This window comes from Mauremys mutica, chromosome 4, assembly GCF_020497125.1.
Source record: "Mauremys mutica isolate MM-2020 ecotype Southern chromosome 4, ASM2049712v1, whole genome shotgun sequence".
Taxonomy (NCBI): Eukaryota; Metazoa; Chordata; order Testudines; family Geoemydidae; genus Mauremys; species Mauremys mutica.
In genome coordinates, this window is record NC_059075.1 from 128643608 (window position 1) to 128659694 (window position 16087).

The 16087-nt window shown below is 50.4% G+C and overlaps 1 protein-coding gene across 2 annotated transcripts; it reads left to right on the plus strand.

Moving 5' to 3' along the window:
• Positions 1-3163: 3163 nt before the first annotated feature.
• MYOG (myogenin) lies at positions 3164-14160 on the plus strand. Of its 2 annotated transcripts, none has more exons than XM_045016354.1 (3): positions 3164-4254; positions 10074-10155; positions 13548-14160. In XM_045016354.1, the coding sequence occupies exons 1-3, from the start codon at positions 3775-3777 to the stop codon at positions 13667-13669; spliced, it is 684 nt and encodes a 227-aa protein (XP_044872289.1). In that variant the 5' UTR covers positions 3164-3774; the 3' UTR covers positions 13670-14160. The 2 variants fall into 2 exon arrangements, with proteins under 2 accessions (XP_044872289.1, XP_044872290.1); XM_045016355.1 differs by lacking the exon at positions 13548-14160 and adding an exon at positions 9589-9667 and having other exon boundaries at positions 10074-10103.
• Positions 14161-16087: the final 1927 nt, after the last annotated feature.

Below are 16087 nucleotides of genomic sequence, written 5' to 3' on the forward strand. Positions count from 1 at the left end.
ACACTTTGTGTCACTGTTGTTCTTCCAACAGTTTTATAGTTTGTACAACTATTTGCCATGAAACCTCAGATGCTATAACACTTCCACACTTCCTTGGCAGAGGTTTACGAATTACGAATCGCCCAGACACAGGGCCTTCAGTTTTCAGCATCTTCTCTAAAGGCCTTTGTGTTTCTGCCAGTTCCCCTTACTGTTGTGAGCAAAGTTTTAAAGGCTTCCACCCACAGCAATCTCCATCGGGGGTGATGCTGGCAGAGGGTTTGGTCTGGGTCAGACTCAGACAAGACTCAAATGGGCTGCAGCTGCTGGGGCAGTGAGCCTGGAAGGGATCAGACAAAATTGTCCTAAATCCTGTAGGGTGCTCCAGTCCTACGGAGGGGATGGCACAGTGGATAGCACACTTGGGGTGGGGTTGGGTAGGAGGTAAGCACACTTCAGGGGTCAGAAGAACACACTCACGGAGTTGGGGAGTGGTGGAAAGTTGGACCTTACAGCCTATGGGGGCCTTCTGTGACCTTTGCGCCTATCTGGTAATGGAAAATCTCACATGCTGATGGGGAGTATCTGGACTGGGAAGGGCCACAATCCCATCCTCTGGCTCATGACACTCTGCCTCCTTTTAGAAGTTGAATGGGTGCCACTTTTCCAGTGGTCGCAGATCAGTAGGGGACACCAGAAAGGGGCCAGTCCTTAGAGACAAACTGCTGGCAGCTTTGATTTCTGCCTGTACCAGCAGCAGATTCTAAATATGCTCGAGGTCGGCCTGAAGTCACTGAGAGTTTAAGCATGGGGGTTAAGAAGTGAATGTTAAACTGCAAGTTCCTCCCACTGCGGGTGGGGATTTGGGTAAGGAAAATACTATCACATTTTGCCCTTCCCTTCACTGACATTCTTTCCACTGACCAATCCCGCAGCTGGTATTTGGCCTGGAGCAGGAGAATGGCTCTCCCTGAACTGGAGGAGATGGCTGGAAGTTTTTTACATTCCTAATGCAAAAATAATCAACACTAAAGAAAAAGATGGAGGGATGTGGCCAGAGCAGGTGGCTAGGAGCTAGGATGCGGGTTAAAATCCTGGCACTGCTGTTTGCACACAGTGACTCAGTTTCCCAGTGATTCAGTTTCCCAGTTTGCAAATTGGGGACACACAGGGGAGTGGAGAAGCTCCCCTAGTTAATGTCTGCCCACTTGTTTGAGATGGTAGCGGAGGAGGAAGTGTTAGTATCAATAAGATGCTCACTTCCTTTGGAGGGGATGGCTTATCACTGTAAACATCCAGCGCAAAATCTCTACCCTCCTTGGAACAACTGTTCACTTTGCCTTTCATCCTTCCCAGGGAATACACTGAGCATCGTGCCCTGATGTGGGGCCAGATTCCTGAAAGAGTTCTGGAGCCAGCCTGCTGAGCTCTTTGGAAAATCTAGCCTTAAAGCAGGACTCCTGGCTGCTCTGCACGAACACTGACTGGGGCACAGACTATTTTTCATTATATGTTTATACAACACCTAGAACAGTGAGGCCCAACTTGGTTGTGGCCTTTAGGTGCTACCACAATAAAAATGCTTAATAATAAACCACAGGACACTGGCTAATCTCCAGCACCTTGGGGACTGGCCTGGTTCCTAGGGTTCTGCTGGGAGCAATATAATGGGGAGGATGGAGAGTTTGGGGACCACTGGAGGAAGGGCTGGGCAATTATGGGGGTGGATGGATGGATGGGTGAGCATGGGCAGGGATGGATGTGTATGGAGATGGATGGATTGGTATGTAGGGGAGGGATGGATGGATGTATGAGTGTGTAGGGGGAGGGAGGGATGGATGGACAGATGAGTGTGAGGAGGGATGGATAGGTGTGTAGGGGGTTCGATGGATGGGTGAGCATGGGCAGGGATGGATGTGTATGGAGATGGATGGATTGGTATGTAGGGGAGGGATGGATGGATGTATGAGTGTGTAGGGGGAGGGAGGGATGGATGGATAGATGTGTATGGAGATGGATGGATGGGTGTGTAGGGGGATGGATGGATGAGTGTGAGGAGGAAGGGATGGGTGTATAGGGAGCTGGCTGGATAAGTGTGTATAGGGCTGGTGGGAGGGATGAGTATTGGCAGGTATGGATGGATGGATGAATGTGAGGAGGGAGGGATGGGTGGGTGGATGGATGGGTGAGTGTGAGGAGGCAGGGATGGGTGTGTAGGGGGCTGGCTGGAGAAGTGTATATGGGGATGGATGGATGGGCGAGTGTGAGGAGGGAGGGATGGGCGAGTGTGAGGAGGGAGAGATGGGTGTGCAGAGGGATGGATGGATGGGTGAGTGTGAGGAGGGAGGGATGGGTGTGTAGGGGGATGGCTGGATAAGTGTGTATGGGGCTGGAGGGAGGGATGAGGATTGGCAGGGATGGATGGATAGATGGGTATGTAATAGGGTGGATGGGTAGCTGTGACAGGGAGGGAAGGAGATGAGTACGAGCACCAGAGAGGGTTACTAGCCTGGCACCAGGAAAGGTGATGCTCCGAGAGGGAGCTGGGCTGCAGAGAGATCAGAGCCTATGCAGTGTTTGGTACAAACCAAAGGCTCGAGCCCCCCGTACATTCCTGCCACACCTTCTGGCTGCACTGGGAGTTCTGGGTATGTGAGGAATTGCAGGACAAGGCCCAAAGTCAAGAGACCAGCCAGGCTGGTGAGAGGGTGGGTTGGAGTGTCAGACACAGCAGTGAGTTAGAGAAAGAGCAGGTGAAAGGATGGGGGGACCAGGGGGCAGAGACAGAGAGGTGGGACAGGCTGAGGGGCAACGTGCCAGGCAGAGACTGGTGGGACAAGGGGCACAGTGAGCAATGTGTCAGTGGGCAATCTGACTGGCAATGGGCGAGGGGATGGGCAGAGTGCATGAGGGGAGAAGAGGAGGAGCAGAGCAGGGGAGAGGTGATGAGTGGAGCAGGTGGGGAGGGGCTGAGCGAGGCGTGAGGGGAGGGGCAGAGTGGGGCTCTGAGTGTGTGAGGCTCTGTGTCAGGCAGAGCAGGCCTGCGGTTCGGGGCAGAGCAGCGTGTGAGGGGAGGAGCAGGGTGGGGCATGACCAGAGGGGCAGAGTGGGGTGGGATGTGAGGGGAGGGGCAGAGTGTATGAGGCTCCAGGCAGAACAGGCCTGCGGTTCCGGGCAGAGCAGGGTGTGAGGGGAGGGGCAGCGCAAGCCTGTGGTGTGGGGCAGTGTGGGCAGGGTCTGGTGTGTGAGGGACACCCCGAGGGCCTGCCCCTGTCAGAGCTGGGAGCTGAGCTGGCCTTTCTCCCCAGTACAGGCTGGGCCCGGCCCTGGGCCGTGCTGTGAGGCACTGGCCCTGACCCTGGCCGGGAGCAGTAACTGAAGGCAGCAGATGATGCAGGAATGCAGTGTGGAGCTGCCAGCCCCGGGCCCAGCCTGATCATCAGTATCGCTGGAAAGAGAAGAAATGAGGAGGACTCAAACAAGGCTGTTGTTTGCGAGGTGGCTGAGCCGCTGTCCAACACATGCCAGCCCCCCCCCGTCCCTCCCCAGACGCAGCGCAGCCCCGGGCAGCCTAATCCCTGCAGGGAGAGCACATGAAATCAGATGGACAAGTTTTGATGTGAGGCAGCAGCTTAGGGCAGGCTCAGGTTTCCTTTAGGTTTTTCTATATTTATCTCTGTGATTTAATGCCAGCACCAGGGTTTAAATGCCACCAAACAGTTGGTGTTAGGAGACAGAGCAGCCGCTGCTCAGCCGCACACTCTGAGGAGGCTGCTCCCCATCAGCCACTTGCCCATGGAGCTCTTCGAGACCAGCCCTTACTTCTTTCCAGACCAGAGATTTTACGATGGCGAAAACTATTTGAGCTCCCGTTTGCAGGGCTACGAGCAGGGGTCGTACCAGGAGCGGCCGGGCCTGGGGCTGTGTCCTGAGGGCAGGACGGGGCTGGAGGAGAAGGGCTCACCCCTGCCTGAGCACTGCCCCGGCCAGTGTCTGCCCTGGGCGTGCAAGATCTGCAAGAGGAAAACGGTCTCCATCGACCGGCGCCGTGCCGCCACCCTGCGGGAGAAGCGGAGATTAAAAAAGGTGAACGAGGCCTTCGAGGCCCTGAAACGGAGCACATTACTGAACCCCAACCAGCGGCTGCCCAAGGTGGAGATCCTGCGCAGCGCCATCCAGTACATCGAGCGCCTGCAGAGCCTGCTCAGCACCCTCAACCAGCAGGAGCGGGAGCAGAGGGACCTGCGTTACCGCAGCACTGCCTCGCAGCCAGGGGTAAGTGCCCATCACCCCGCCCATAGAGAGACCGCAGCTTCCATAGCCGGCCCCCGCCCATAGAGAGACCGCAGCTTCCATAGCCGGCCCCCGCCCATAGAGAGACCGCAGCTTCCATAGCCGGCCCCCGCCCATAGAGAGACCGCAGCTTCCATAGCCGGCTCCCGCCCATAGAGAGACCGCAGCTTCCATAGCCGGCCCCCGCCCATAGAGAGACCGCAGCTTCCATAGCCGGCCCCCGCCCATAGAGAGACCGCAGCTTCCATAGCCGGCCCCCGCCCATAGAGAGACCGCAGCTTCCATAGCCGGCCCCCGCCCAGAGAGAGACAGCCGGTTGCATAGCCGGCCCCGCCCATAGAGAGACCGCAGCTTCCATAGCCGGCCCCCGCCCATAGAGAGACCGCAGCTTCCATAGCCGGCCCCCGCCCATAGAGAGACCGCAGCTTCCATAGCCGGCCCCCGCCCATAGAGAGACCGCAGCTTCCATAGCCGGCCCCCGCCCATAGAGAGACCGCAGCTTCCATAGCCGGCCCCCGCCCATACAGAGACCGCAGTTTCCATAGCCGGCCCCCGCCCATAGAGAGACCGCAGCTTCCATAGCCGGCCCCCGCCCATAGAGAGACCGCAGCTTCCATAGCCGGCCCCCGCCCATAGAGAGACCGCAGCTTCCATAGCCGGCCCCTGGCCAGGGAGACCGCAGCTTCCATAGCCGGCCCCTGCCCATAGAGAGACCGCAGCTTCCATAGCCGGCCCCCGCCCATAGAGAGATACCCGCCCAGGGAGACCGCAACTTCCATAGCCGGCCCCCACCCATGGAGAGACCGCAGCTTCCATAGCCGGCCCCTGCCCATAGAGAGATACCCGCCCAGGGAGAGACCGCAACTTCCATAGCCGGCCCCCGCCCATGGAGAGACCGCAGCTTCCATAGCCGGCCCCCGCCCAGGGAGACCGCAACTTCCATAGCCGGCCCCCGCCCATGGAGAGGGAGCAGAGCAACCACTACTTTCCAGCCATGGAGAGTGCATTTACACCCCCTGCCTCCTAGTCCAGGGGAAGGTGGACTAGAAGGGCTGACAGTGGAGGCTGGTGACATCTGAAAATGGGCTGGCAAAAGTGACCCAGAAAGGGGCATGTGGAGCCCAGTCAAGAAAGTGGGTGACAATCCCCTGGTCAGTGTGAGCAGCCACATGGGCACAGGGTGCAAAGCGGTTTTACTCTTCAGTATTAAATGCCTGCTATGCCTTATAACCCCTTCCACAAGAACCCCCCAGGCTCCTCCTTAGGCCAAGCTCAGGTACAACTCATGGCTGCTGATAATGCCAACAAGCAAACCAAGAGGGATCTTGAGATGCTCCTCTCTGCATGGGCAAGTGCCGACCTTTCCCCTTTCACAAAGGCTTAGACTGTAACAAGACACAGTCCCTGCACGATGACATTGCCCACGAAAGAGTCGCTATATTGTGCAGAGGATGTCTTCCTGCAGGTGGATGCGTCAGGGCAGATTCACCAGTATGTTCTCGCTGCTTTGCTCTGCTCTGTCAAAACAGCCTTGGGCCTGGACTCAGTGTGGCTACAACAGATGCCGTGTAATGGAGAAACTGATACATGCTGTATATATTGGATCATAATATTTGGGCAGTAAATGCTCTAGGCAATAAAAAAAAGTTAACTTCCTCTGCTAGTCTCATAGAAAGGCCCCTGAGCCAGGCATGCTAAGAGCAAATGTCTGCACATCCTTCCAGCAAATGCGATTGGCACTTGGAACTGTCTTTGCAGCAGATGGCACTTGAGTGGCAAGCCCCTGCGCATGTGCAAAGGAGAGGGCAAAAGGACAGGGGTGTGTCTGGGAAAGAGGCCACCTGTTTAGCACATTTGTTTTATTCTGTGTGCCCATCCAAGTGCCACACAAGGGCATCCGGGCCCAACCCGGAGTCTCGGAACCAGAACTGCCAACTGTACACATTCAAAACTCGTGAGTCAGGGCTAGAGCTGGGTCCATATTTTTGTTTTATGTTGAATTTTTTGTTGTACTTTTCAATTCTCCTAAAAAAATTGAAAACATTTGTTTTCAGTTTGACTGAAGACAGTTTTATTTTTTAAATGTTTTGGAATTGCCAGTGAGCTGAAAAATCCATTCTTTGCCTAGCTCTGGTCAGTACCCACCACAACAAGACGGTCTTAAAAATGATGAGATTTTTAAAAGATAATACAAGTGGGTTCTTTTTATTTGCCCCCTGGTTTCTCAACCACTAGAGTTACACTCCAGTCAAGCTATTCTCTGCAACCCCCAGGGCTAGAAACTTACTTTAAAACAACAAAAAAAGACAGCTGATATAGTCATGTAGACACTTTACTTCAGGAGCTGGAGATTTAAGAAAAATACTGACTATCATGAGACTCCTGATAAAAATGTAAGAGTTAATACTGCAATACTTCCATGACTTTTTTGCACATTTTAGGAAATGTGAAAGACTGCAATGCATTCTGGGCTGAATCCTGTGAGGTGCTCAGCACCCTTCACATTCCTGTTGTGGTCAACAGGAGCTGAGGGTGTTCAGGACCTCACTGGAGGAGCTCTTTGTTTGCAATATCTCGCTGCCCGTGCTCTATGGATCACAGTTCCCGAGGCGCAGATCTGGCTGTGTTTTTTGTTTCATTGCTTTTCTTTCATTATAATCAAAATTAAGAAAAATCTCCACAAGTAAACAACCAGATGAGGCAAAGCTATAGGAACAAAGGCGTGAAAACTAGAAAGTATGCTCAATTAGAATTTGCTACCAAACCAACCTGAACCAGGCAAGTGCTATGTTAAACTGTCAGGGCTACTAACTTTTCTTTAGCCCATTTTAGCCTCCTTACCTCTTCTCCTCCTCCCAACTCCTTGGTAGGACTTATCAAAAGTGTTTACTTTAAGTGTATAATGTAAAATCTAACATTTTTGTGGAAAAAAAATCATTTCCATGACATTTTTCTATTTTTGGACAAAAGTCAAACTGAAAAATTCACATTGTTTCATTATGAACTGACATTTTAAATTGTTTTTTGGGTTTTTTAGTTTTTTTCTCCAGATTTTTCATTTCTCTCCCTTTTCCCTGGGGATAAAACAAACAAAAACCAAGGAAATGAAAATCCCAAACAAAATGGACATATTCAATTAAACATGAAACAGAACTGAAGAAAAGCTCTGTGTGGCTCAAAAGCTTGCCTCTTTCACCAACTGAAGTTGGATCAATAAAAGCTATTATGTCACCCACCTTTTCTCTCTGAAACAAAACAAACATTATACATTTCAATTCACTTAGCAGAAAAATAGTTTAAAAAAAAAAAAACCCATGGAAAAGTTTGAATTTTTTTCCTGGACAATACTTACCATTTTTCAACCAGATCATGCTTGTGGGTTAACTTACTAGATAATTGGAACAATGTAAATCACCACAGAAAAACAAAATACAAGAGAAGATTAATTTTGATTCACTAATGCCTTTGATTCTGTTAAACAATAACGTCTTTCCAAATGCAGGCGATACCTTCACTGCAAAGAATTGGTGCATTTTTATTTCAAGCTGGTTACGTTGATGTAAAAACGTTGTGGAAACAAGGCAAAAGTAGCTTTTACCTCCATATAGCTAGATGAGATCAATCCTATAGCCTTTCTCCCCTTCCTGGGGTTTATCACAACTTGCTTCATCGAAGTGAAAACTACAGTGTCCTATCTACACCAGGATTTTACATCAAGATCGCTCTCTCAAGTTAGTCATCTTGACAGAAAAACATACCTCTTTTTGCAGTGAATACAGCTTCTCACAACCCAGGGGAGGGGATCAGTCTGTATAAATGCCAGTGATTTTGTGCACTGTTTCCCTGTTTAATGTGTGAGAAGAGAAAAGGGGTATATGTCTTCACTAGACTTTTTACCTGGAGTTAAAGAATTGCCAGTTATCTCAAGATATAAAAAAGGCTGGTGTGGACACCGTCCCCCACCCCGCCACATTTGTGCCAGGCTACATTTGATCTTCACTCTAGGCCAGTGTTTCTCAACCTTTTCAGGTTGGTGACCCATTCTTTGAAGTGAAATATTTGCGACCTCCCCCCTTACATTTGCAAGGCAAGAGTAACTAATGTGTCAGTGCTATGCCTATAGAATGTACTTGTGTGGGACCCTCAAGAGGGTGGCAGACAGTAGTCGACCTTGAAAAATCAGCAGTGAGGAAGCAAGATTTTCTTTGCTTAGAGATTGTAATAACATTTTCAATGCCCCCCTGGACCCCTGATTGCCTTTTCTGACACTCCCTCCCTCCCTGGGGTCATGATCCACCTGGTGGAGAAGCAACCCTAGGCTAATCCCTGTGGAGTTTGTAGCCTTGACCAAACATGTAGTTGGTCCATCCCAGCCTTTACAACTGTGTTAAGTATTACAAGTCAATTAGCACCCAGTTAACTCCAGGTAAAAAACTCTAGTGAAGACCAGCCCAACAGGGGCTAAGGAGTGGGCATTGCTGTTGCATGACCTCCAACCGCAGTGTAGCCCTACCCATCTTCTGTTATCCCCCCATCTCCCCTACGATAGTGTCTAGGAGTCTGGGTGACAGGTCTGTTTATTTGCAACGAGTGTTTGCCAGGAGGAGGTGTAATGGCTCCAAACTAGAACTCTTATCTGAGCAGTTGTCCCCAGTATGGCCCCATTTGGATCTCAGCATGGTTCAGCTCCCCGCACTGTGGTTTCAGAGAGGAGGTGAGGAGCCATTACCAGCTGAGACGCCACATGGCGGGGTGCAGGTGTGCCCAGGAAAGAGCTGGAGCACAGACACAGCTGCGAGAGGTGCTGAGTATCCAAGGCGAGGCTGCGAGGCAGCTGACGTGTGCAGCACCATGCCAGTAGGACAGGGGAAGCCGTGGCACTAGGTGCTACAACATGGCCCTTGCTGTGTGCGTCCCAGCTCCAGTGCGGGTGGCCCTCCCTTTTCCCTTCATTTGCTCTTGCTTCCATTCCAGTTTCTGCCCTGTTCAATATCTCACTTCACGCTTCTTCTCCCATAAGCCAAGGTGCGTTTCCCTGCTCACGTGTCTTCTCAGGAGCTTTTCCCCAGTGCCCCTATTTCTTCTCACACTGCGTTCGTGCTCCTCAAACCTTCTCTTTGCTCCTCTCGTCTTTGGTCCATCTGCTGGAGTCTCTGCCTCCTCCCCCGGAGAGAAATTCCCAACTCCAGGCTTGTTAACAATTGGCCCTACACAGATGTGTAGAAAGACTCACAAGAGTTAAAGCCCCTATTGTCCTTCACAGCAGCTGATCCTGTCGGTGTCCAATTTACTGTCCCTTTCTTTCTTGAATCCCAGGAATGGAGATTCTGTCAAGAGCTCCAGAGGACAAAAATATTCCTAAGGACTGAGCTAGACCATTACGGGACCTGTTAAGGTAGAACAACAATTCCCTAATCCTGCTCATACACTCTCAGCTCCCATGAGCACAAAACAGCCATTAATGATCTGATGATCTGAGCTGCCACTTGCCCATGGGTCTCACAGAATCCATCTTGGGAGCTCATTGCTTGGATTCTTAATTAATATTTAAAGCATAGGACTCCTCACTCTGAGCAGGTTGGAGACAGTGGCCGTGTGTTTCCACATGGACTGAACGTGATTTTTAAAACAGGTTTGCTTTTCCCACTGGGATTGAGGGAGAGGTGAGCTAGGCCCATCGGGGCCAACTGAGTAGAGCATTTCAGAGCACACCTGGGAGATGACCCCAGGAGCTGACCCAGTGTGAGGGTAGAGCTCTTGGCATGAGTAACCCTAACGTGATTGTCTCCTCCTAATTACAGGTGGCCAGTGAGTGTGGGTCCAACAGCGCCTCCTGCAGTCCAGAGTGGAGCACCCAACTGGAGTTCAGCAGTCACCCTGGGGGTAAGCAGAGCACATACCCCAGACTGGCCTCTTGGCCCCAGTGCTTCTGGGATGAAGAGTTCAGCTCAGAGAACTGGGTGTTTATCCAAATTCTCGGAGCTTTCGGGACACAGCTCCCTCCAAAAGGCCTCCCTATCCCCTTCTCCTTCTCACTTAACCTCCTCTCTTCCCAACAGGCCCCGTCTCCCCTTTGCCTTGTCTTTTTGGTGGGTCCAGAGGCCATCATCCCCACTCCATTGTTTTCAAGGGGTGTCCAGATGGTTCTTCCAGATATCCAGGAGGCACGTGGCTGCCTAGCTAATTCTCAGATCCCCATTGCAGCATCTTCTGAGCCAGGGGCAGCTGCTGACCTGCCACCCTTTTGGTGCAGCGGCAGGACCCAGACCCTTTATTGACCCATAGGTTGTGTACCCAACGACTCATCTCCCCAGAGCCTCCTCAGGGGTCTACAAGCCCTGCCCGCCTGGCCAGGGCGTGAGAATGGCCCAGGTGGCAGCATTTCAAGTCCTGTTCCTACAGTAGAGTAGATGGGAGTGGGCCTGTACTAGACCACCTCCTCCAGAAGCCTCAGCAGATAGGGTGGGAGGACCGGAGGACCAGAGCAGTGTTGTGGTGCTGGGGGATGTCCCCAAGTGGAAGGAGGACATGCAGGGGTCAGGGGTGGTTCTTAGCCAAATTTTCCCAGACCCCAGAGGAATTTTTCTCTAGGGAAGGAGAAAGGGTTCTTGGTTCCTTTTTTCTCATCCTTCAGGCTTTTGTTGTTCTTCAAGATGAGACTTCAGATGCTCTTTGAATCATAGAATATCAGGGTTGGAAGGGACCTCAGGAGATCATCTAGTTCCAACCCCCTGGTCAAAGCAGGACCAATCCCCAGACTGATTTTTGCCCTAGATCCCTAAATGACCCCCTCAAGGATTGAGCTCACAACCCTGGGTTTAGCAGGCTAATGCTCAAACCACTGAGCTATCCCTCCAAGTTCAAGAGAATCCAGGAGTTACTTCTGTTCTGGAGGGATATTACCTGTGGAGCTAGCCTGCCCCTTTGCTGCCTCTTCAGCGATTTGAGAATCAGGAGCAGATGCTTCCACACATGCCTAGAATTACACTGGCCTTTCTTCTGCACCGCAAAAGGATCCAGACATTGCAAACTCATATCAGTCTTGATGTCCCCTCTCCCCACTAAGGGTACATCTACACAGCACAATGCCCCTCCCCCGCCGCAGCAGTGAATATCAGAGCCAGGTCAACTAACGCGAGCTGGGCTCTGAGTCCCTCCCCCTTCGCTGGCTCTCAGAACCCAGGCTCCAGCCTGAGCCCGAATATCTACACTGCTATTTTTAGCCCTGCAGCATGATCCTAAGTCAATGGACCCTGAGACTCTCTGCCACGGGCCTTTTTTTTTTTGCTGTGAGATGTACCCTAAGCCTCGTTCAGCATCACTGCATTGCAGGTTTTCCCTTATGGGCACAGCAGGCTTTTCTCACCCCAGCTGTAATGCCTGAGCTGAACCTCATCCTTTCCTCAAGGGGTTTAGAGCGTTTAAGGCCCAAAGGGAACATCCTAGTCTGAGCTCCTGCATCACACCGGCCAGCACATTTCACCCAGATACCCTTATACTGAGACTCAATTTAGACTACAGCATTTCAGTCCTCAGGAGGCTAACCTGTGTGCTACAGGCAGCAAGCAGGAGAGACGGGCTGCCCCCAACACCTGAGGCCTCAGCCATGACACAGGATTGATTAGGTGGGAGATGGCTGGAGGATCCCTGTTCTTCTCTATCCATATTCTTTCCTGTCTGTCAGGCCATCACGCTGGGTTATTCTGACTGCACTGATTCAGGGTAGACGCAACATAGGTTTAAGATGCAGGCTGTATGGCTTGCAGTTGGCAATGGAGAAAGCAGCTGCTCCACTGGTTTTGGTTCCTCCTTAGTTCCAGCTGCTAACTCATATCATCTCGAAATACATTCAGGACTGGGGCTGACTGGAAAAATGCATGCTTTATTCCAGGGGAAATTTGGACTTTTTGTTGGAAAAAAACCAAACCAAAACAAAAATTCTGAAAACTGAAGAATGTTCAGTTAAAAAACATTTTCTGCTGCAAATCTTCAGTTTGGGGGTGGGGTTTTGGTTTTCCAACAAAAAATGGTAAATTTTCCTCAAAGCTGACACTTTACTCGAACATTTTTCATTTAATCAAAAACACAATTTACTGTTGGACAGAAGATTTAATGGAAAATTTTCAACCAGCCATATTCCTTGCTTCCTGAAAGGCCTTTTCTCATTTCAGCAAGTGCTGATGTTCCCACCGTGTTGAGTGAGAAGGGGTGGGGGGTGGGAGGGGGGTAGAGTAATTACTAACAAGAGAGGTGGTGTCCATAAGACAATAGGAAATTAGGAATTGGCAGACTGATCAGACCAAGGGTCCAGCTACTCCAGTATCTTCTTTCCTACAGTGGCCAGTGCCAGCTGCTTTAGAGGGAGAAACCAGCACTAGCAGTTATGGGATAACCTGCCCTCATGGACAGCTTCCTCCTGCCCCCCATAGTTACAGGTCAGCTTATGCTAACCTTGTTATAAATGTCTCACTCTTTTCTGAATCCTGCCACTCTTTTGGAATCAATGAGATCTTGTGGCAGTGAGCTCCACTGGGCACTCCTGGAGTGCAAGAAGGATTTCCTTTAGCAGTTTTGAATCTGCTGCCTTTCAGTTTCATTGAACACCCCCCTGCTCTCATGTAACTTTTTGTGAATAGACATTATCTCCCTTTACTACATTATTAATTATTTTGTACACTTTACCTCTGAGAGGAGATGAATAAGAGGGGACATGAGGAAACAGTCCTAATCGTTTCAGTGTTCTCCAGTCTCTGACTGTTCTCATGACCCAGCTCTGTTAAGACACAGTGTGCATGACCCAATGAGTGTGTTTTCCCATCTCTGACATTTCATCACTTACCCTAGAAAGGCCTGTGCATGTGGGAACAGAAACTGCTTATGGTGTCTGCCACAGCTTGGCATTTCTCTCACCTCTCTGAATTGTTCAGGGCTGAGGACAGGGGATCACAGCAGGGAACAATTGTCACCTTTTCTGGCAGGTCAGTGAATCTGGGCAAGTTTCACTCCCTGTAACACCCACGGATCTGAAGGAATGATGGGAGAGCCACACCCTAAGTGCCCATCTTCCATGGCCTGGCAAAGCTAGAAACACTTTGGTGAGCAAGGCAAATGCTTTCCAGACAGTGCACTGGCCCAGAACAGATTAGTTCCTTTCCTTGCAGCTGCAACAGCTGCTGCGATCCTGGCCATTCCCCTTGGGTCTCCCTCAGTCACTTCCATTGGCAGTTTGGTCCCCAAAGTCACCTTCATTCGGTTTCCTCTCTTGCTCTCCGTAGATCACTTGTTAAATGACGAGTCCTCTGAAGACCACAACCTCCACTCCCTGTCCTCAATTGTCGAAAGCATCGCGGTGGAGGATGTGGCTGTCACGTTCCAAGAAGAGAGGGTTCAAAACTGAGGCTGGCGGAAGCCTCTGGGGCTTTTCAGAGTCTTCCCCAGCTGGTAATGAGGTGGAAATATGGCACCAGAACTCTTCAGACACTGGAAAATGTACTTACCTGTCCAAAGTCATAGACTGTAACTGGTGAAGCCACTTATCCAATTCCCTAATCATTGCAGAGTGTTTCCACTTGGTCAGCTAAGAGGCAAAGGATAAACCGGCTGTTTAAAATGAAGCCTACATTAATACACAAGCTGGTGACCCGATTTTCAGGGGTGCTGAGTCCCCACTTCAATAGGAGTTATGGGTTCTCAGCCTCTCTGAAAAAAAGGGCTAGAAGTGACTGATCAAAGCATTTTGACATGATTTATTGTAAGTGGTACTTAAGGGAGGGGGGCAGAAGCAACAATAGAAGGAAGGATTCCAGCGGGGGCTTTGTGTTTCGTTCCCTGTTTGTGGAAGTTTGTTTCTTTGGGGGCCAATGTTTGTGTGTGGGTTTTTTTTTTGTTTTTTTAAAAGATGCTGTTTGACCAACTTCCTTTGCCAGCTGGCGTTTTGCAGGCGCAGGAGCCGTGTAAATGCTGCCATCGGGGTCTTTTCTACTGAGCACTGTGTGGAGTTGCCGGGATGGTTTTTTTTTATTGTTATTTTTGCTAACTTATTTGGATTTTTTTTTTTAAAATAAAGGCAGTCTCGTTTGAAATGGTTTCTGGGTCTTTGTGTTACCTGAGGCCCGCTGTCCCTCTCTCAGGCATAGCTCACTCTGGGAGACTGGCTGCTTCTTGCCAGCCTTGTGGATCTGCTTCCATTAGGAGTCCTGGAAGCAAACACGGAGGAGAGGAAGATGCAAGAGCTCAACCCTATTGAAGTCACTGGGGGTTCCAGTGCTAATTTCAAAGGGAGCTGGATGGGACACTACTTTAAATCAGTGCTACATAGGAGAACATTCCCCTTCTAGTCACTCGTGTAGTTCCCAGCGTTTTCGTACCGTGAGCTTCCCTTACAACTGATAGTCACCACGCATCCTCAACATGCTTTCCAAGTATAAGCTCTTTGGGGCCGGGATGGACTTTTTGTGCTGTGTTTGTACAGCCCCTAGCACGCAATGGGGGCGAGGTCCATGGGTGGGGCTGATAGGTGCTACTGCAATACAAAAAGTAACACTCCTGTGAACTAGGCAAGGCACAGAGTGTCAGAACTCAGCTCTGGAGATTGTATGCAGAAGTCCCTGGATCCTAGGTCTGTGCTCAGAGAACTGGACCATACCCCTCCTTTGATCTGCCTGGTCCTCATCCACCTTAGCTCCAAGACCTCAAATGCCAGATTCCCTGGGGTGGAAGGGGGATGAATGCCTCTTCTATCTGCAGAGGAACAATAGGGGATGTCCTGCTCCTGCTGTCCCTTAAAATGGGGATCTCCCACTCCACAGCACCTTGTGCTAGACACTGCCCAGAGCAGGAAGCTCCAGATGTGGCATGTGCTCTAATTCCAAGATTCATAGATTTTGAAGGCCAGAACAGATCTTTGTGATCATCTAGTCTGACCCCCTGCACAACACAAACCAGGGTATTTCTCCCGGTGATTCCTGCTTGGAGACCAACAGTTAGTGTTTGAGGAAGAGCAAATAATTTACAGGGTGGGAACCCCCACAGAAGTTGTTCCAATAGTTAATTACTCTCACTGCTAAAAAGTTGCACCTTATTTCTAGCCTGAATTTATCTAGTTCAACTTCCAGCATAAACAAGCTTTGTCTGCTATTTTAAAGAGTTGTCTAGTATCAGAAATCTTCCCCCCACATAGGTACTTTCGGAACACGATCAAATGACCTCTTAACCTTCTCTCGGATAAATGCATCCCAAGCTGGGACTCGGTCATGTAGCTCTCTTCTGAACCCTCTCATTCTTTTCCTTGTGGCTCAACAGCATTAGAACCTGACAACTTGGAATGAAGCGTTACGATGCTACTTCGCACACAACACAACCTCAGCTTTGCCCCCGGAGGGACACAACAGGAACTTGGAACTTCGGGCCCTTCCCTAACAAAAATGGTCTTTTTCTCGGTTTCTCTACAATACCAAATCAAGACTCCTGCTCATCCAGTCCTTCATTGTGGCCTCTGAGCTGCATTAATAGAAGGAGTAATTGCTGCTGGTTGACATATCACGCTGTGCTGCTTTTCTGGTTCATTTCCAGTTGCATATCACAATTAAAGAAGCTAACAATGCATTGGGGGGCATTCCTACAATTAGGTTCCTGCAGGTCAGTCAAATACTGCTCACTCCCAAAAGGGCTATACAGAAAGGTGTTGGCACTCTAAAGGGGACACAGCTGAGGATGAATTGTGTGTGAAGCTGTATTGACCACAGCCCTGTGAAATTTCCAGGTTTGTGGGCTGTTTGTTCTTGCCACCCTAATATTCTTTGCAGGGATTTGTGGG